Source organism: Musa acuminata, chromosome BXJ3-5 (genome assembly GCF_036884655.1).
Source record: "Musa acuminata AAA Group cultivar baxijiao chromosome BXJ3-5, Cavendish_Baxijiao_AAA, whole genome shotgun sequence".
In the NCBI taxonomy this organism is placed as follows: Eukaryota; Viridiplantae; Streptophyta; class Magnoliopsida; order Zingiberales; family Musaceae; genus Musa; species Musa acuminata.
In genome coordinates, this window is record NC_088353.1 from 4,862,873 (window position 1) to 4,883,990 (window position 21,118).

Sequence of the window (21,118 nt, forward strand, 5' to 3'; positions counted from 1 at the left end):
CATATAGTTATTTATCTTCAATATTTCCATCTCCAACTAATTTATAATTAAGTTAGACTTATTACATATTATCATGTAGTTAGTTACCTCGATCTCTGCATTTTAAATACTTATATTAACATCCATATAATTATTAAATTTATTTATTTAGTTATTGATTTTATCAATAAAAATAAATAAATAATAAATAATAAAAAAAATAATTTTAATGTTTCAGCAAACGATGACATTATTGAGTCGCGAGGGACTATTGTGGATGAGAAGAGTGACGATGAGAAGTAAGAGTCGTTATACATCTACGTTGATGCAGACGTAATTGTAGATCAACATCGCTCAATATCTACAACGATGGCTCTTTCGCACCTTAGTAATTGTATCGATGTTGATGCAAATGCAAAGTGACACTGCTCAACATTTGTATTGGTGGCCCTTTTATCACTCAATAATTGCATTGACGTTGATGCAAATGTCGAGCGATCCTTTCATTGCTTGCAACTACAATGACATCGACACAAATGCAGAACAACTCTCAACTCTCGCTGTCACTCTCTTTATCCACAATAATCACTCGTGATCATCGGCGATGTCATTATCCGCAGTAAAATTAACATTATTTTTTTACCTTTTATTTTCGTGTTTCCGTTTAATAAAATTGACGACGTTAGGATAAATGAACCTAAATATTTTACTTTCGTAACTATAGAAATATGAATATAATTTTTTAAAATTTAGACTTGATGTAGGAGTAAAATCTAGATATATAATGCTAGGTATGAATGAAGAACAAATATCATATAAATAATTTTAATTAATCATACATGATGCTATTATATGTAAATGAGAAAAAGGAAATATAGGAATATGATGATAAATAATTTGATTGAGATGATAAGTAATTCTAAAAATTTAAAATTGCCAAACTAATATACTGTGAAAGAACATAGAGAAACACACACTGAATCATCTCACCATCTCAGACCACAAGCTGAGATCCAACCCCAAGGCAATGGAGTACCCCACACACAAGCCAGATGAACCAAGTGTGGATCACAAACTTGAGTGCCATGTGGGGATAACATGTTGGGAGAGAGAGCTCACATGGCCACCTGCTTTCCTTCATTGTTTAGCCAAGTGCCATGGTTCCAAATCCATGCCTTCTCCCCCACTAGCCCATGCACTTTTGGTGCAGCATTTGAGGGGCACACTTGCTCTCTTTACACACACAAAAATTAGCAGGATGTCAACCTACAAATGGCTTCAGAGAATAGAATAGACCATAGCATATCCAAATCCCAATGTCTCACAGCTATCACCCTTGCTGTAGTGGTTGACACAATGTAACATGCACCTAGAGGCCATGGCTCCATCTACTTCAAATCATGCCAACCATGAACCTGTCGGTGACCATGCAACAGTAACTCAGATCTGAATTCAGCAGGTGATGAAAAAGATGTATTCATGCTCTGACAACAAGGAACCAAATTCTGTACACGCCATTGCCAAAGTGAAGAAGGATAGAGGACAAAGGTTATAGCCACAGATTGATTGAAACTACACTATGTGCCAAAGAATATTAGCTGAACGGCTCCTTGCTTCTGCTGGCGGCTGCTGGATTCATCCTCTGTCAAGCAGCAATGCAGGTTTGTGGAAGGAGGAGGGGGAGGAGGTGACTGCAGGTACAGTTCCCTCTGGAGAATTGAGCAGTAGGAGCTGAAGATGGCAGGAGTTACGTTCAACTCGAAGCCGATGCTGAACAAGAAGTCGATTTCTAGGTGGTTCATCTCCATCAAGCTAATCCCTCCGACCTTTGCAAAGTATGCATTGTTGTAGCATCTGCACACATATGCAGAGAAACGATCATTTGCAGCGAGCATGATAGAGAAGCCAAAGCAAGTGAAGGATGAACTGTTAGGTGCATGTCAATTGCCAACAAGAACTAAAAAAGAAGCTTCAACATAAGGATCAATGCAAGAACTTCTGGTTGGCTTGCAATGTAAGGTGTGATGTTTCACTTGAATTCCATTTCATGAACATGCCAATGGCCTTCGTTTAGGTGGTCCTGATGAAAACTTCCTTTCTTCATGTAATATTCTGTGATGGCAACTGCTACTGTAGAAGTTGGCAGATCCAAGTCATACCATCAGAGCTATCAAATCTAACAACAGACATGATCTTGACTGAAGACTGACCAAAGAAAGCAAAATTAGATCTACATAAGAATCAACCTGTCAGAAGTGAGGTGATCTATTACAAGAGGAGGAACTTGTGATGCTAGTCAATGGAATTAGAATCATGCAAGAATTCGGCAAGACATAGCAGCTTTGGAAGAATCTAATAGCTTCTGCAAGAAAGAGAAGGAGAAACTTCATCATCTCCCCAAATCACAGAGCAAGAACGCCCGCGAACAACACTATTTGGATCGCTTCAAGCATCAGTGAATCCATTCACCAAGCTCTTCATGCGAAACTAAGTACAGGAATCGGCTCAACGTAGGAGCACCACTTACATGTCGTCCATGAATTTGACGGCGGTGAGGACGCTGGTGATGAGGAAGCGGTGGACGTTGAGCGAGTCGAACGACGCGGCCGGGTGGCGCCGCGCGAAGCGGTCGAGGTAGATGTAGGCGACGACGTAGCACGCGGGGCTGCAGCCGGCGTACCGGAAGATGCGCTCCAGGTAGCCGCTCACCGATATGGCCGGCCTGGCCAGCCCGCGGAAGGCCGACGCGAGGTGGCCCGGCGACACGGGGCGGCCGGCTGCGTCGTTGCGTTCCGCCACCCGCGCGAGGATGGCGGACAGCACGGAGACCACTCCGGGGACTGGATGGGCCTCCTCCACCAGCTCCGCCATTGGAGCCTCTCTTGGGACAGACAAGTCCATGTCCTTATATATATACATATATATATGGAGAGAGAGAGAGAGAGAGAGAGATGAGATAGTTTTGACTCACCAAGAGATCCAAATCCATGTGAAGGTGTTTGGTTTGGCAGATAGATTCTTGGAAGACAGAACATGACAGGATTACTACGAGGAATTACCACAAGATTTGCTGTAATCTAACTATTGAGTTCAACTAAATTCTGTGACAGGCTCGACTTCACCACTGAATCAGTACAAGGAGAGAGACAGGTGGTTTACATTTGGAATCATTTCTTTCCTTTCACCAACCAACAAAAGATTGAAAAGGAGCCCCAGATCATATCATATCATATCTTAAGCCCTTGTCTTCAGTAAGGAGCAGAGTCTATGATCTCAGGGTTGGGCTGCATGAGAAAGGCAAATGATGGAAGAGTTGAAGGGCAAGACAGTACAGCACAAGTCTGGTAGGAATGTAACTCTTACTTGTTGATTTGAATTGCTTAACCAAAGCCAACAACAGCAGACTTGCTTCGGAATGGATCATGAACTCATGCTTGCAAGATAGATTATGATGACAAGGTGGCAAAGAAGCATGGCACAGTACATAAAGCTTGCAAGGATGAGTTGTCCTTGTCCTTTGCTGTCGAAGTGGGTAGATGAGCTCATAAAACCCCCAAGATTAGAAGAAGAGATGGCACAAACATGAATCCCACCATGTGGTGAATGTCTCTGTTTTCTTTCTTTCTTTCCTTCTCCCTTGTGATGAATGTCCTTTTTTATGATTCATAAATCTGTTTCTGCAAATTGAATGGCCTCATTTAAAGGTTGAAATCTCCTCCAATATGTTTGATGATTGAATTAATGACATAGGTTTGAGGTCTATTCTCTTCGAAGAGAGCTGAGATGTTGAAGGTCTCTCCAGTAATGAGAGCTCAAGATTGGCCAACAGTGAATCAGACACCTTTATATCTGCCTCAAAGATTCTTCAACCTTCACCTGCATCCTACTTGATCTTGATTGTTCACAAGGTCGAACAGTTCTCTCTCTAAGTTCAAATTCAAAGTTCCACTTGGTTGATGCCATGTTGTCACAACACCCGATACCACCAAAATCACAGTCCATCGTGGTACATCAGCCAAATGAAATCCTAATCCTTCCAATATACCAATTAACTCAAACTCTCTAATACCAGTGTCAGATGAGAAATCTGCCTTCACTCCAGTGTGTTTATCTTGTGAGCTGCTACTGTCATCGGACAATGAGTCGAGTCAAACCTTGCAGAGTCTGCCAAAGATTCAAAGACAACAGCTGGAGTTTGATATCTTGGTGAATCGATTTGAAATTTGGACACAAGCATTGCCATGCGACTCAAATCTTCTGGACTTGTCACTCTTCACGGTGAATTTTGTCAGGCTGCATCCATCATCAAATTACTTCATGACCTCAGGTGAACAGTGGACACTACCAAAACAAGCAGCCTCTTCCTCTTGGCTTTTACTCCTACTGCTTGGAACAGAGCAGGTCCTAATGCCATTCTGGTGCCCAATAATACATGGCTAGCAATCCATTTTCTGCACTCGACATGGCATGTCAGTTAATAAGATCGTATGAAATGAGGCATTTGAACCACTCCGGGTCAAGAAAGCAGCCAGCATCTTTTGCTCGTGCCACGGTGAAGGTGTGGACCAGGGAATGCCAGCAGCAGTGCAGGAATTCCCATCAATGTTGTGGACACACAAGCTGCTGATTTCCTTCTATGGATAGGTTGAGGTGGTCATCAGTGTATCCATGTCTTGCGAAGTAAGTCCATCTCAAGCTGGCATTCTCTTGGATGCTTCACGCTCTTAGATTGTTTTTGGTACAACAACAGTAAGATTAGATTGTTTTTCGAGAGAGTTCAAAAATTCAAAAACAGTTATGAACATGAAGGTATACATTTTGAAGTATATTTCATCTATCAAACAAAAAGATTTTTTTTATTTTCAGAAATCTAAAATACCAAGGTGGACAGAAAGAAACAAAAAAAAAGAAAGAGAGAGAGAGAGAGAGAAAAGATACTGAATTAGATGCCACAAGTGACAAAATACAAAATGGGGCTTGTCTCAGACAAGGTCCTGAAAACACAACATGGCTTGTCTCAGATACCCAACAAGCTCCAGATGACTCTAATTATCAGCAGGATATCTTATAGACAACTCAGAGGCAAAAAAAGGAGGACCAGAATCACATCCATAAGAAAAAGTGTAGGAGCTCTCGATCAACCTTGGCACCTACAGACTTGTTCAAGTCTGTAATATCTTTTTATGTTCAAGTCATAAAAGGAGCACAAAGCATAACATGGTCCTAGTGACATCAACATGGCCTCTGTAGGCACTCGAGCAGCTCTGCCATAATGTTGGATCCAAACACACGTTGTCCGTCATAAGTGTAGGACAAGTGAGAGAGACAGGTCCATGGAACATTCAGATTTCAGACAAGAGCAAGGAACATCATGTGAGCCAGCACCTATTGCCCTTTTGCGTGGTCATCTTTCCCAACCAAGAATACCATGGCATCATCATGTGCCACTCAACAAGATGTCCTTAATAACCACAAGCGCAACACATCATTTACTCCAAGATGTTATTACATCCAGGATGATGATCTCATCTTAGATGATGTTGAGGTCTCAAATCACTTGAAAGAGAATTTGTATGTTGAGGTCCAATAATACAAAAAAAATAAGAAAACCATTTCTTGAATTTAATTTAATGTAAGAATGTAATGTACACTCTCCAACATTTAGGATGACCCCATGTGTCATAATAAGCACCAAAAACATGGTCAGTAGCCAGAAGAGTAATCTATCAACATGGAACTTATATGTACAGATTAGAGGGATCAATCTATACAACAAAGATTATCACCTAAGGATTGTGATTTTATAACCTATTGGAACTCACAATCTCTCCAACTATAGACTTGGATGGAAAGATTTCTTTAGCTCCTCCAAGCATGGAAGATCATTCTTGGAGATGCACACAATGCCATCCTGCTCATTCACCTTTTCTATCAGAAGCTTTAGCAATGGAACTCTGGATAGGGTTTCACAAGATCCAACCATAATCAGCTTTTTCTGCACCGGCAAAAGCATGAGACATCATTAATCTTGTTGCTAGAATGCTAGATAAGCAAAAGAAATAGAACTGAGCATTCATATTCTTTGCTTGTGCATGTCAACATATATATTTCTACCAGCATGAATCTATACTATACAACAAAATATTATGATTCTCTACTTTGGTCTGGATTTATCACCATCAAGATTTTTGAGCCAAGAAAATCTTGACATGAAAAAAATAAATAGAACTTGAATATCTAGCGAGCAAAAAAAATATCGATTTCACTGGTCATAACAATACCAACACTGAAGATTGATGAAGTTAGCTGATTTTGGGCTACCTTTGCACGTGTGATAGCAACATTGATTCGGTGCCAATCTCCAAGCAAAGAAGAATTGCAGGATCTAAAGTTTTTTGAAGACCGTACAAATGATACCATTATGCAATCCTTGTCCCTTCCCTGCAGCTCAATACAACGCTGGTATAAGTTCTTGAAAAAAGCCAGACATACTTCAGCAAAAACAATCATATAAGATCTCTAAATTAACAAGAAAACTAATTGTCCATCTTCTTAGTAAAACATTAGTTAATTTCCTTACAGACTGATGGTGATATCTAGTGTTACCTGATATTTGTCAATCGTCTGAACCTCTACAGAAGCACCAATGACTTGTCGTATGATATTGGCCTGTGAGTTGTATGGGGTAATGATCCCAATGCCATCTCCAGCAATGCCTCTCCTGATTAATTCTTTGGTGATCTATTGGAGAAAATGAAATAGTGAATGAATTCCAAATGGAAATTCATGTAGATGCAAAAATGCATATATTACTTGAATGTCATGTTCCTCCACTTTACGCAATAAATATCAAGAATGAGAATAGATAAAACATGCATGGCAGCAGCAACGTTGCTAAGATACAGGTTTCATTTTTAATTGTCCGAAAGGGAGAGAGCTATGGTGGATATTCATACCTCTGAAATGATATATGCTTCTGAATAGCTGGCCAGAGCTTTATGATCTTGTTCCTCAGTAGCAGCCAAATTATCTGAAGGAGCAGATATAAAATCAAATTTTTAATGACAAATATATGACATATCAAAAGTTTCATAAAAATATTATCACTGACCTGTACTTACAAAGATGACTGGTCTGTTTGGATTCAGAATCTGCCAAAAAAGAAAAACCAACTATGAGAATTGCATCTCCTAGGCTAGAATCACTAGCATGCTTATAAAATTCCACCATTGAATGTTATACAGACTCAGCACTAGTAGTTTGGATGTGGAAAAAAAGGACAACAGGTCTACATGCCACTTAAGACATAAGTTACCAGGGCTGTTTGTTTGCCTAAGTCCTATAGAGTAAAACCCTTTGAATTTGCTTATAAGACACATGAATAGTCTCCAGAATGCATCTTGTCCACTCTTTGAATTTGCAGCATCAACAGTTCCTCATTTTACAAGAAAACTATCAATGAACATTTTAGTGCAATGCATCTTACCTCTTGTTGCCACAATATGGTAGATTTAGAACAAGAAAACTCGAGCTTCGCATCTGCTATTTCAGAGGAACCACAGCGTAATCTGTTCCCATATATCAATGCATTTGACAATTCCATAATACCAGCACACATGCGGTACTGAAAGCAAAAAAAAAAAAGAAAGCTCATCTACTATTGTGGAATGTAATGAAAAGCAAAGCAAACACGTCTGTACAGTGTCTATAACAGGCAGGACCTGGCATTGCAAGGCTGATATTGCTTGAGGATGTGCTTCTGATAGCCTACAAAACAAGCTAATGCACATTCCATTTTCCCGTGCCTCTGTGCTCTACATGACAAAAAAGTTTTGTTCATTCAACCTATAGCAAAAAAGTTGGTGTGACACTGCTAAGGTTGATACATACCTGAACAAGAGGTGGAAGCTGATAATGATCCCCAACAAGAACAAATTTTGAGGCAAGCATCAATGGTCCCAGTGAAACCTGAATACAAGAATTGTTATAAGAAATAACATAATTCATGGAGAAAGGAGCAGGGTTACTTAAGGCACCATTCAAACAATCATATTCCCATTGCCCAAATAAGTAGTAGCACATATTGTGGGATTTTCCAAGGATGTATTACTTGATCAATCACTTCAACAACAACCCTATGCATTTATAAATAAATGTACATTCAGCTTGATTCCTTGATGATTCAGCTCTCACTTTCCTCGGGGGAAGAAAAAGTCCCATTCCAAGCAACATAATTAGAAGTTCCCAACCAAAATGACCCCCTCCCTTTCCTTTCTTTTGCTTACTCTTTTCCACTCCGTTTTCCTTTCAGTATACTATGGCCTACCAATCCACACCTTCATACAATAGCAGTATATAATCCTTAAAAGCGCATACTGATTAAATTTATAACCAACTCTCGATATAGTGGCTAACATTATATAACCAAACATGATGGAAGAGTGAAAAATACACACAGGCAATGTGGTTTGACCAGCCTCATCCATTATGCAGATATCGAACTTCTTATTCACAAGAAGTGGATGATTGATTCCCAAGCAAGTAACCCCTACAACCCGAACATGTTCCATCTTTGCTTTAATCTCATCCACAGTGTGTATGTCCTCTGTTGCCATAGGACAAAAGCTTACATAAGAATACAGATAAGAACAATGTTGAGGACCTAATAGCAAAAGAATGAACAGGTAAAAAAGTTCCCACCTGTAAAACAATGCTCAAGAACATCAGTGTGCACTGCTTCGCGTCTTCCGACACGTACAAAATCTATACCCTGCATAAGTGAAACACTTCAACAAACTGAATATCATTTGGATTTACAAGTCGCAACATCAATTTAGATGAAAACTATTAGGTGCTTCTTCTTACAGAGGATTGAGTATGAATACAACTTCCATTGATCCAGCAAAAAAACATTTATAAGTGCACATAGAAATTTGGACTCTGGATATGGAAGGTCAGGATGGATACCTTACAAATTTTAATTCAAAAATGTTAAATTCTTGCTCTACTTCGAAGATGAAGAACTTAGTTCATACAACTTGACTGACTAAAAATGTCTTTTTCTAACAAAATTTATGATGTCATATAAAATTGCACAACATGCTTGATGGTGAACGTGCAAGCCAACTTATAGAACTTCGAGGACAAAGGTGCACTTGGTAAAACTTCAAATGAAGTTCTGCGCTTATGACCAAACATCATGATACGACTTTTGACTCCCATCTTACAACTATTGTCTCAGGAATAGAACGTATAGAGTTGTTTAAATTTTAACATCTCACCCCAGCTCATGATTATAAAGGAATTTTTTTTTAAATTGTTTTGTACAGTAATGCAATGCTTTTCAGCACCAAAATTGTAGTAATCAATGCACAAAAAAAGGAACAATCTACCTAGCATGTACATGGCAGTAAAAAATAATCATAGGGCAACTGTCATTTTATGGCCTTTGCAAGTTCTCTCTCTCTCTCTCTCTCTCTCTCTCTCTCTCTCTCTCTCTATATATATATATATATATATATATATATATATATATATATATATATATATCAAGACAATAAATGAACAGAACTTATACATAACACATTATGTAGGATAATGTGGCTGAGAGATCACCTGAGATTTCAATTTGATAAGCAAAGTATCAATTGCGGAATTAGTATATGACGTAAGTAAAATGGAAGCTCCTCTTATTAGTAACGCTTTCACAGCATGCACCATTGTGGATGTCTTTCCCGTTCCGGGCATTCCTAAAATAAGAGTGTAATCCTTTGTAGCTAGAATCTGAAGAGCACAATGCAACAAGCTAGTACAGGTACCAAGGTATCATAGTTTTCAGATATAAGGTAGCAAAATTGGGCATTGGTCATGGCTAATAGATCAAAATTTTGTAGGTACCTTTTGAATGGATCTCCGCTGGTCATCATTCAAATTCTTTTCTGAACGTATATATGACACTGCAGGATCTTGACTTAATATTCCTTCACTATCAAACCTAGGTGTCTGTAGAGATTGAAATAAGTAGAAGAAATATTATCGTGTCCAACAAAACAATGCAGGGCTGGATGAACCTGGCAATAGAATTTTGATTACCTCAAGGTCAACAACCATCTTCCTCAGGTGTCCACATTGTGAGCTTTGAGCAAACAATTGTATCAGATTGAACCTGAACATGGACAAAAGAAATAGTCTTTGAATTTAGATAATTCTTTTATTAGAAAGGTGATTATCATATGGACTACCTCATGATTGCAAAAGAGGAAGCAAATTCATCTTTGTCAATTCTCCAAACTTCTTGAATAAGACGCTCCATTTCTAATGAACGATCAATTCCTGGAAGCCTTAGACGCCGAGAAAAAGACACCTGCCAGCATGCACATCCACATAAAGTTGGTTACTGAAGAGCATTGTCCACACGGAAAAAAGATTTACCACTTGTTACCAAGTATATTATGAGAAGGTTTACAAAATAACAAAATTCAGATATCCCAGGAAAAGAAAAGGTTTTTTTACCGATACACGAGACTGACTAATATCATTTATAACTCCACTTGCAACTGCAATACGCCCAGCCTCCGTGCTAAGCACCTAAAACTCATATACAAGAAATGTAAAGAAATCTAGAAGTTGACCAGATATGTGGAGTTGTATTTTAGGATACACGTGCTGAACAATTAAAGGATCATATAAGCAAACAGATGTGAGCTCAATGTTTAATTTAATCTTCAGTTCAAGAAAACAAAAAAAAATAATTGCAGTGACAATTTAACAAAGTCAAGCATTTGAGACATGGTTCAGAAGGAAACTTTGACAATTGTCAACTGTGTAACATCTTGGCAACACCATGTTGACGAGGATCCATGCCATATCAATAGTAAGCCGAAAACACCTTTTCTAAGCAACATGGCTTGTTGACATTTTCAAGTTTAAAACATATAATAATGTAAAAACAATCAGGGGCCAGTAGATACAGAAGCGTTTGGCAGGGCCATGTTACAAGTCAAGTCATAATAAGGGTCAAGACATAAGATTAGTTTTGTTTTGTCAGCAAGCCACATATCCACCTTCATGTAGGAAAACTTTGTCATGTAATTGTTGATTTTACAGTTAGCCTGGTATGTATACAGGACTTCTTAACTATCAGCAATTACTAAACCAAAATAATTTATGGATATACATGAAAAGTGAAATAGAAAAACAAAATACATTAGCCGTACCACATAATCACCGCATCTAAATGTGCAATCAAGGTTGTTCATTCTGGATTCAGAGGAAAAATTTTGCTCCTGACCAATCTGTCCATGTCGCACAAAATGATATATGTGTCTGCCATTATGAACAGATTCATGGCCTGAAAAATCACTTTTTAAATTGACAAGGGTGTACGAAACACTTCCAGTACTGTTGTCTCCTCTTCGAGTATGTGGGCGTAGAATTGCTTTCTTATTGGCCTGAAATTTTAGACACTTTCAGAGCTCAATCCATCATGCAATAATGCAGTAACCTTTGTGTTTGAGGAAAAGATAAAATGGTTCAACCTGTGATGCTTGAGCCTCCAAGTCAACCAAACGAACCCAATGCTTGAGAAACTTACAATGAGCAATGGTTAAGTGACCCACAAGGCTGTTGAACAAATCACCAAGTCCACTGCTATCAGAATTGCCTCCATAAGCCTATTCCATCAACAAAAATCATCATGATGGCATCCTAAATAGTATAATAAGTGCCTGGATATAAAGATAACCAGATACTAAATAGACCAACATTCTGGAAGTTATCGTCCTTAGCAATTTCGTACAACAATGGAGAATATAGATTGGTTTCAAATTGAATCAAGGAAACAAACTTAACAAAAAGTCAATAATGATAACAGACATGGATGACGTGAATAAAGCAAGAAAATCTAACTATGCAATGTATAGTTACAAGTTACAGCATGCGAATATCAAAAACAAATAGCCTATTCAGCATTAAAGAACCATGCGACCTGGCCCAGTTTCACAACATATCTAAAAATACTTGGTGAATTGCCTATGTTTTAGATTCACATAGGTAAATGTATAAACTACACCATCTAAAAGAAAATTGCAGCCTAAGATAGTAAGATTAAAGATACTCTTTCTTTTGATTATGCCTTAAGTGATTATTATTATATAAATTCTCAAAATATGTAAACAAAAGAAACTAGTGTAAACTACATTCACGTGAGACAGATCGACAAGAATCAATCAATCAAGTCTGAAGTTTCATCAGCAAGTGAACCTCTTCCTGCTAATATTACTTCTATATGTTGTAGATGTACTGGTCACTGATAGCACACACAACAGGAAATAAAGAAAGCACATAACTAGTAATAAATATATCAAATGAGTGTGAAATGTAAGAAAAATTGCATATGAGCAGGTGGCACAAATACATGATCTAGGTGATCAGAGTTTGAGTGTCATGCTCTAGGATTGCCGGTTTTAGTAGGCGGCTCAAATATAGTGTGCTAATTCACATATTCTATGCCTTTAAAAAAGATACAAAATGTCTAAGACTCACCAAATATGTGTAAAGTAATAAATCATAAATAATTAACAAAATCTAGAAAACATGTTAATATAAACATATTTTTTGTTTTTTAGGACCTATTCCAACATAATCTAAAACATATAGTAATTCTAAGGCACCATATACTATATAGTACTAACATTAAGTTAGATAAAAATATACTGTCAGAGTGTGGATGGCACAGTGACAAGGTTGACAGAGGTACGTCTTTGTACATTGACTCCCCAAACACTGGGTTCACCCTTTAAGGAATATCATATCAATTATCATATGGGAATCAGAAGATAAAGTTGAACATAAACAGTGAATGAAAAAACAAACAAGAGAGCACATGACATAGAAGAAGAATACATTTTAATTTAGTAGTCACTGAAGGAAGTGGAGGCTAATATGCAGGGAAAAGAGATAAAAGTAGTAGACACACAAAACAAAGATTATTAATGCCACACGGAACATGGAAGTTTAGTCTAGACATAATAAAAGTCAAGATCAAGGAATATTTTACTACATTTTGATATGAGATTCCTTTGAGAAGATGGATCTTTATGGTTTATGGGTAGTGATCAATATTATAATTGCTTCAGAAAATAAAGGTTGAAAGTATAGCACCTCTGCAGAGCAAGAATATTAAAAATCTACTTGATTTACCTTATGATAGACCATGCAGATGTTGAGGTGGCGACAAGCTTTGCACATTGTTAAGTTCTGCAAAATCATTACATTGAAACCTAAATGAAAATCCTCTAAACCAGTCAATCAGTACACAAGTTTCTCTTAGCCATGCCTGTAGCATTGGTGGTAGGTACTGTGTTCTTAATGCCTTCAAGATCTCAGTTGCAAGCTCATTTCGGCGCATAATTAGCCCAATTAAGTCAGAACGTTGAACTTTAACACCCTGTAAGAAGAAACTTAAGATAGCACTTGAGACATTTGGAAACTATACAGACATAGTTCCTTGTTACCTGTGTCTGATCCGTCTGAAGGTAATACAAAAGACCAGAGTTGATATCATTTTTCATATATCTGAAAGAGCAGAGTTCCCACTTGAAATGTCAATCCTGTCTAGCCCAGCAAAGAAAACGTCATATGGAAAAAGAAATAGCAGTCAAAATATATCAAGTTGAAATTACCTGTCAGACATCAGAAGAGTGTACAATATAACCTGAGCACAATGTTCCATAGCAATCTGCACAGTCAAGAGTAAGGTTTTAAATAATGGTCTAATATAATACCTATTTCAATAACCTATAGGACCAATATGGTACCATTATACAGGTCAATATGCCAACATGTACTGTCTGGAATCACTGAATACAATAATAAAAAATGAAAAAAAGGTATATGTAATGATATTAAGCTATATGTTTTGATATCAATACTTGGTCAGATCAGCAAATAGCAGTTGATAGATACTGATCCAACCGGTGTTTAAAATCCCAATCAAGAGAAAATTAAATAACTTCTGAGATGTGACCATACCTGACCATTATTTCCTTTTCCGGTCTTGAATTCTAAAGGCATTATTGTCTCATGTGACCCATTACTGCTTGAAGTAATCTTTACACGGACAGAAGCATCAATCATTCCTTTCAGGCCATATCTTGGGGCCCATGCCATCTCTTCAATATCAATAACCTGAATTTTCCAGTGCACGTCATAGATATCGACTGGGAATCATATAGATTTTTACAATGCACTACATCCTAAAGTTGATTAACATGCCTACACCCCAACCTAAAGGTGCTCCCTGGGGGTGGATAATGACATACCTCAACCCATAGCCCTACACCCTAAACCCTATCATATGTGACCTTCATCTAGGGCTAAAAACTTAACATTCTTCTAAACGCATATGCAGTTTTTATTTTGCCATATTAGTTCAAAAGAAAATGATAGTTATCTATAAGATTATACTTAAACTTGTTGTTATTACCCATAAAATTAAAGCCAACAAAAAGTTATTGAAGGTTAACAACACTATATTCTAAAATAGAGTAAACCATTTTGTGAAAATTTATGACTTATTGCATCCAATACTTGTAATCAAATTTCGAGCCATGTGAACGAAAACCACATATAGGAAACCATCATGTCAAAGTCACAAGGATATGCCCACACCTAAAATTTATGCCTCACCTCGCTTATGCTGACATCCTTCATACCATCAGAATGTCCAAAATCAACAGACATGCTTTTACCTTCCTGACAAAATGCTAAGAAAATATTAGCAAATGTCAAAAAATTAACAATTATGTTATGCAAGAATACTTTTGTTTGGATCAGAAAAGCATAAGAGCAACAAGTCATTCCTATACTAACAAGAAAAACTGTAAACAGATACTTATATCCAATGTAATTTTGGAAATTGTCATGACTAACCTTATAACATAACTTCACTTTGGCATGTTTATGTAGTAAACAATGAACATTATCATTTTCTGGCTCATTTTCAATTTGCACTGCCCAGGCCAAAGACTTCAATTTTCTAATTTAGGCCGATATATTTTGTGCAAGTTTTAGTCAAATCTACATAATTTAATTTTATTTCACATGCATGCTAATTAACCTCAAAGACTAATAAATATATTATAGTTAAAATGAACACAAGGAGAAAAAAAACTAAAACAATCCAATAAAGGACCCTAAGAACAAAAGCAAGAGAGAAAAGGACACTGACAGCTCAGAACACATGTGCAGTTTTCTACACAATGGATCAAAATAAATTACTTGTAAAATTAGAAAAATTGCAACTAGGCTAATCACCTGGCACCTTTCAAGTCCCAACCTAATCAATCCATCACCTTTGTTAAGTCATTGTCCTAGTCCAACTGCTATAGAAGAGACTTTTTACGAGGCAAAACAGATGACCTAGTACTAATAGTCACTCCATGAGAACATCAATAAAAAAGGTTCTTATATGACAAACCAACAAAAGCGCCATGCCAGAAAAAAGAATGATGCAAAATCATGTAGGTCAAGATCATAAGTTGTGAAAAGAAAAGGCTTCCATTCCCTCAGTACCTCTTTCACCTTAAAGCATGTCAGCCAATTTAATATCCTTGGAATTGCCTCGATAAGCTTTAAAAAAATATCTTTCTCATTGGCTGCATAGAAAAACATTGTGCATGCACTGTTACCACAGGCGAAGACCTAAATAATGCACAAATCTGGATACTATAACATGCAAATTTTTTTATGCAGTTCAACAAGGATTCCTACCTCCACATGCATATATATTCTCGATATTTTTCTGAAGAACCATTCCTGCATACTCTTCCAAGAACTGCCTTGAAGGAAACTCCTTCAGAAGTCCAGCCTACAGTAGAAGAAAACTATTAATGGCACTTAGACTCATAACCTACTGATACCAAAACTAAAGGAAAGCAATGTGGCCTAAGGAACAGAAGTCGATTCCTTGAATCATGAACCTGAAATATTTGATGGAGCAAGGTACCAAGTAATGCAGCAGAAAAATGCTCAGAACTCTTCAGTCTCTCATCGAGTACTGCTCGCCGGGAACAAGTAAAACTAGAGGCAACCTGAACAAAATATGAAGACATTAAATGAAGCAGGATGAAAAAAATGCAACAAAAACTATGAATGTTAAGAAATCCAATATTTTTATAAAAACAGCAGCATATGAAAAATGCTAAAACTGTATCAAAATCTATAGTCAATGTAATGGAATAGCATTAACCACAAAACAAAATAATTACCCGAGTTCCAGATAAGAGTATGTCTGGATAAACGATGATGAGATTTTCAGCATGATCAACAATGCATCTTCCCATCTCATCAAAATCTCCAACTACACTTATAGTATCTCCGGGTCCAATCAGGCTATAAAACCTAAAATAAAAGAAAAAAACAGCACAGCTCCAGCTGACACTTTGGTAGGGTAATTGTGAATAAAGGAAAGACACAAAAGCTGCAATTAGGAATCACAAAACTTAAACATCCTAATGAAGAAAACAATAGTAAACTTCAAGTTCATGCAGAACTGTAGCACATCAACAAGTAAAAATACAAGTGAAATGGTTAATCTTCATCCCAATTTACCAGTGAATTAAGAAAATACTGATTATATAAAATATGGGTCTGTTTTCATGAAATGCCTTTGCAGCACTGTACATCACATTTCAAACTCTTCAATACAGGGGCCATGTTGGCCAGCAAAAACAATAATGCAGATATATCATGGCATATCATGGACCACACAAGTCAGAATATGTAGATACAGTAGGCTCGTGTTAAGTCTCTGGAACTACTAACATCACCCTTAAACTCCTTCAAATATTGATGCAAATTGAGACAGGAAAGAATTCCTCATGCAGACTGATCATCCTTTGTGTGAACTACCCATAATTATGAACCAATTGGAAGAAACACCTAGATGACCTTAAGATATCTGAGCTAAAGGAAAACTGACCACTCATCACAGAGATGCAAGATCCGCTCTTGGCCGCTTTGTTCATTAAGCAATCGAAGAACCTGCAATCAAGAAACAAAGGTTTCACTTGCATGTGGCCTGAAAATTCCATGAATGTTGAATAAACTTGCTTTTACAAAATTAAGTGCACCTTTAGAGGAGTTTGGACGCACAAGGAATCAGCGCTCTTATGCTTTTCTGATACCTTTAATTGTAAGAGACAAGGGAGTAAATACAACTAAATGGTTACCAGCCTTTTAGTATGAAAAGTGTCGAAAGAAAGAAAGAAGAATACTTCTAGTACAAGAAAGGTATCATAAGGTGAAGAGTTAGAATCTATTTCAGATGGATTGGCCTCAAAGCTTCTCTTTGAAGGGTCAGATTCGAGTTGAATCTTGACAGCGGTAGCATTCTGACCCTCAAAACGCCTGGGATCACCAGGGACTGGTTCGTCAGTAATTGCATCTTCGACTTGATCTAAAAGATCAAGCAATGCCTAAAAGTGAAGATGGGTATGAGTCATTAGCTATTACAGTTTGCACTCCTTTGATATCAACAGGAAAAGGAACTGTGAAGATTCTATGATCAATACTTCAATTCAAACCTTTCGGTAGACCTGTGAACCCAACTGCTCGGTTTCTTCATTGCAACCAACACCACCAATCAACTGCTGCTCATGAATATAATCAAACAAATACATAAATGGATAATCATTTCCCATTAAAATTGAACAAAGGTCAGTCCAAAGTCCAGGTGATTCAGATGATTACCTCCTTGGAGCCATAAGGCATGGATGGCGGAGTCCGAAATGAGCTCTTGAAATCCACTGCAGTAGCGTTCTTTGGATCATCATTGCTCTCGTGGCTACCATAGCCCTCTGACTCTTCAAACAAGACCTCCCTCGAAAAACTCAAGGACTTAACAGATGCCACTGTGGCAGAAGAAGAAAGCCACTTCTCAAGTTTGCTGTTAGAACAAGAAGGATCCTACATCCAGAACACGTTCTATGAGTTAAAAACACAGAAAAGAGACGTTAACAAAACATATGCATGTAGACCCTCGCGGTAGCACCTGTTTAAGAGAGCAAGGACGCAAAGTGGACTCTTGTGGCCTCGGTGCCTCACGAGATATCCTCATCATCCTGGGCAACTGCTTCGAGGAGATCGACTGCAGCCGTTCGTTGACAGGCGAGATCTTCCAAGTAACCGCGTCTCCCCCATCATCTTGGCTCTGGCATATCAACTAACCAAGAAAACAACGGACGAAGGAGCACAAAATCAAGAAAAGCGGCGATCTTGAATCGGTTTTCAAAGAAGACTCTCAAGAAGCTCACCGTTCCAGGGGAGAATCTAACGCGCTTGTTGGTGACCGATTTGGAGACCTCCGGCGAGATCTGCCACGACGAACTCTGCCCGCCTTCGGAGGGGGCATCCGGCCGCGGCGGCTTATCGGCGGCCTCGGCCCCTGGCTGAGGAAGGTTAAGGTTCCGATCGGGGATGGGGTCTGGGGGGCTCGAGGAGGAGGAGGTAGCGGCGGCCTGGGACTGCGAGTGGCGCTCGAAGAAGTGTTGGATCCCGAACTTCGACGGCTGCGAGGGCTGCTGGCTTTGATTGGTTCTTCTGGAGGAGGAGGAGGACGCCGCCGATGATGAGGAGGAGGCAGAAGCTCTCTTCTTCGGCGCCATGCGAGGTGGGTGCGGAAAGACGGTTGGGGTCTATGGGGAGAGAAGGCGGCGGGGAAACGAGGATGAAGTGAAAGGGCGGGCGCGGAAGGAGAGGGGGGAGGGGCGGTGGGGAGGGTTTTCCCGCCCAAACAGCGTCTCATTCGCCCATTCGGGGAGGGATCGAAAATATTTGGGCTGACCACCATATTGGGCCCCATGAGAGAATATTCGGGCCTCGATCCGTGATGTGTCGTGAGTCGCAAGTATCGGTCAGATTCACTAATGCGCTTACAGTTAAACAACATTCCGATATTGTTTATTACTATAGTTGATTACTTAGCCAAACAAGCAATCGAACCATTCAATTCTTAGGAACAGTGACACTAATCATCAATTTTGGGTCACCCTCCACATCGGAGGCCATCATCACCACCACCAGGCTACTGTGACCACAGGATACGATCTGGTACGACACGTGTACGGGGGTGTTTCCCGGAGTGAAGGCCACTTCCTCCATGCCGAGCTGGCCCCACCAAACCACGTCCAACACCTGGTTCGGCGAAGCCAAGCCCGTGGCACCGTGCGACTCCACCTTCAGGTCGCCGGTGTGGTCGCTGATCATGAACGAGAACTCCGGCACTGCCTCCGCCCCGAGCCTCCGCGTAGCCTCCCGAAGACAAGCCGCCGCGAGCTCGCCGTAGGATCGTGCGTCGGACGGCGGGTCGGCCTTGAACAGCATGGTGGTGGAGTTGGCGGAGGAAGATGTAAACGGGACCGACTTGACACGGCGCGGCCGGTCGGGTCTTCGGAAGCAGCTCAGGTGGAACATGGGGGGCTTGGTGAGCCGCCCCTGGGCTAGCAGTTCCGTGTGGATTTGAGACCATGACCTGAGGAAGCGTGACAGGAACAAGGGGTCGGCCAAGAGCAGGCTGCAGCTTATCCCGATGGCGTACCCGTTTCCTTGGAACCGAGTCACCTGCAACCACGAGATGGTGTTGTCAACGATCACCAACGTAAACCTCAAGCAGTCAGATAGGAGAAGAGACCTGGATGTAGAACAGTGCAGAGAAGTTGGGGTCGTCTTCGTTGATGTCTTCCCAGTAAGCCAACTGCGCCTCCTTCCCGTCCCTGTCCTCGGAGGCCAAGAACTCCGACATGGTCGTCTCGGCGGTGGCCTGCACCAGTCGGACGCCGGAGTCGTTGAACTTGACCTCCCAAGACCCGCCGCCGTTTCGAAGGCGACCGGAGAGGACCGGGTGGTGGGGCAGCGCGGCGCTAAGCGACTCCTTGATCCAAGCCGCCACCGCCAGCGGCGACTCCACCTCCTCCTCCCTGGCTTTGCCGTAATACAGCACCACCTGGAACCGGCGCTGCAGCACCTCGAGGCCGAGCGGCGTGGCCGTGACGATGCGCCGGGCTTGCCCCGGGGAAGCTACCTTCCCCGGCGTCGCCGTTTGGATCGCGTCGACGTGCAGAATCATCTTCGGAGAGATGGACTGGAAGCAGCACACAAGCTCAGGCTTAATAGCCGAAGAAGTGATCAAACGCTGACTCGAACAAAAGTAGTTGGATTCAGCATAGTTATACGATGTGACACGTAAAGATTTGTGAGGCAGACACGAATGAGAAGCGATTAAATGAATGTAATTTAGCATCAATTGGTTGACAAATGACAGCTCTAAGACGCATCATATCTTAGACGTGTTGATCGGACAGAATATTCCCGATATGTAATATAAAGATGGGAGGTTTTTCTAAAAAAATTAATATATTGAATACTGGGGAGATTTTTCTAAAAAATATTTACATCTTGAATTCATTTTATTTTTTCAAACAATAATTTAATTTTTTTAAAAAAATATTTAAATTATCTTTCTTTTTTTTTTTACTTATTATAATATTTTGATCTATTATAATATTTTTGGCCTAATTAAATATTTTAAACTTCATAACAAAAATATTATAAAAACTATTTGAAAATACTATAAATAATCTAAATATACTCAAAACATTAACCAAATTAACTATAAATCTAAGAATATAATAGTATAATAATCTATAAGCAGTGACAACCAAAAAGGTATGATATGATATCACTTATAATTTTTAATACATTTATAATATTTTTAATGTATCAATAAAATACTATAAATGTTTTTTAAAAACCATAAATAAACCAAATGAAACAATTAAAAAAGTTAAAAAAATGGCAAGAAAACTTTTGAGGCGTTTTTTAGGTATTTTTTTAAATCATGGATATTATTTGGGAAAAAAAAATAAAAGAGGCACTTTTGAAAAATACTCAAAATATAAATATTTTTCATATATATATATATATATATATTTGATAAAATCGAGTACTAAATAAGAACGCGGAGTGAATTGTAGCAACAAAGAAAGAACCAACAGGACCACCATAATTAATGAATTGTATCTGCCCGCTACATAAGTGTTGACTGCAGAAATAATGATATTTATCTGTCAACCACTACAAT

General features: G+C 39.1%; 3 protein-coding genes across 4 annotated transcripts; all 3 read right to left on the reverse strand.

Annotated features, from left to right (window-relative positions):
• Positions 1–1,439: 1,439 nt before the first annotated feature.
• LOC103984465 (cyclin-P4-1-like) lies at positions 1,440–2,866 on the reverse strand. The gene is made up of 2 exons (XM_009401961.3): positions 2,507–2,866; positions 1,440–1,833 (listed from the first exon to the last, which is right to left on the reverse strand). Exons 1-2 carry the CDS (start codon positions 2,848–2,850, stop codon positions 1,557–1,559), a joined length of 621 nt encoding a protein of 206 aa, XP_009400236.2. The 5' UTR covers positions 2,851–2,866; the 3' UTR covers positions 1,440–1,556.
• Positions 2,867–5,599: 2,733 nt separating this feature from the next.
• LOC135637589 (DNA replication ATP-dependent helicase/nuclease JHS1-like) lies at positions 5,600–18,794 on the reverse strand. 2 transcript variants are annotated; one of them, XM_065150210.1, is made up of 34 exons: positions 18,294–18,794; positions 18,032–18,202; positions 17,731–17,946; positions 17,565–17,627; positions 17,256–17,456; positions 17,112–17,165; positions 16,961–17,022; positions 16,248–16,380; positions 15,960–16,070; positions 15,751–15,847; positions 15,553–15,635; positions 14,668–14,733; positions 14,011–14,166; positions 13,662–13,717; positions 13,494–13,554; positions 13,316–13,426; positions 13,180–13,236; positions 11,517–11,651; positions 11,196–11,429; positions 10,492–10,566; positions 10,221–10,342; positions 10,072–10,144; positions 9,877–9,981; positions 9,595–9,762; positions 8,680–8,749; positions 8,436–8,584; positions 7,870–7,947; positions 7,701–7,793; positions 7,466–7,603; positions 7,091–7,130; positions 6,936–7,009; positions 6,586–6,720; positions 6,301–6,420; positions 5,600–5,974 (listed from the first exon to the last, which is right to left on the reverse strand). In XM_065150210.1, exons 1-34 carry the CDS (start codon positions 18,642–18,644, stop codon positions 5,813–5,815), a joined length of 4,020 nt encoding a protein of 1,339 aa, XP_065006282.1. In that variant the 5' UTR covers positions 18,645–18,794; the 3' UTR covers positions 5,600–5,812. The 2 variants fall into 2 exon arrangements, with proteins under 2 accessions (XP_065006282.1, XP_065006281.1); XM_065150209.1 differs by having other exon boundaries at positions 17,565–17,630.
• Positions 18,795–18,917: 123 nt separating this feature from the next.
• Positions 18,918–20,141, reverse strand: LOC135637590 (uncharacterized). Its single transcript, XM_065150211.1, has 2 exons — positions 19,670–20,141; positions 18,918–19,599 (listed from the first exon to the last, which is right to left on the reverse strand). Exons 1-2 carry the CDS (start codon positions 20,102–20,104, stop codon positions 18,985–18,987), a joined length of 1,050 nt encoding a protein of 349 aa, XP_065006283.1. The 5' UTR covers positions 20,105–20,141; the 3' UTR covers positions 18,918–18,984.
• Positions 20,142–21,118: the final 977 nt, after the last annotated feature.

Excerpts from the sequence above, each read along its gene's own strand:
- LOC103984465 (XM_009401961.3), bottom strand. The coding sequence starts at position 2,850 with ATGGCGGAGCTGGTGGAGGAGGCCCATCCAGTCCCCGGAGTGGTCTCC. Across the intron at positions 1,834-2,506 it reads GTCAAATTCATGGACGACAT|ATGCTACAACAATGCATACT; the intron begins GTAAGTGGTGCT and ends ATATGTGTGCAG.
- LOC135637590 (XM_065150211.1), bottom strand. The coding sequence starts at position 20,104 with ATGATTCTGCACGTCGACGCGATCCAAACGGCGACGCCGGGGAAGGTA. Across the intron at positions 19,600-19,669 it reads CTGCACTGTTCTACATCCAG|GTGACTCGGTTCCAAGGAAA; the intron begins GTCTCTTCTCCT and ends TCGTGGTTGCAG.
- LOC135637589 (XM_065150209.1), bottom strand. The coding sequence starts at position 18,644 with ATGGCGCCGAAGAAGAGAGCTTCTGCCTCCTCCTCATCATCGGCGGCG. Across the intron at positions 8,750-9,594 it reads TTATCAAATTGAAATCTCAG|GGTATAGATTTTGTACGTGT; the intron begins GTGATCTCTCAG and ends TCACTTATGCAG. Across the intron at positions 5,975-6,300 it reads TTGCTATCACACGTGCAAAG|AAAAAGCTGATTATGGTTGG; the intron begins GTAGCCCAAAAT and ends TTGCCGGTGCAG.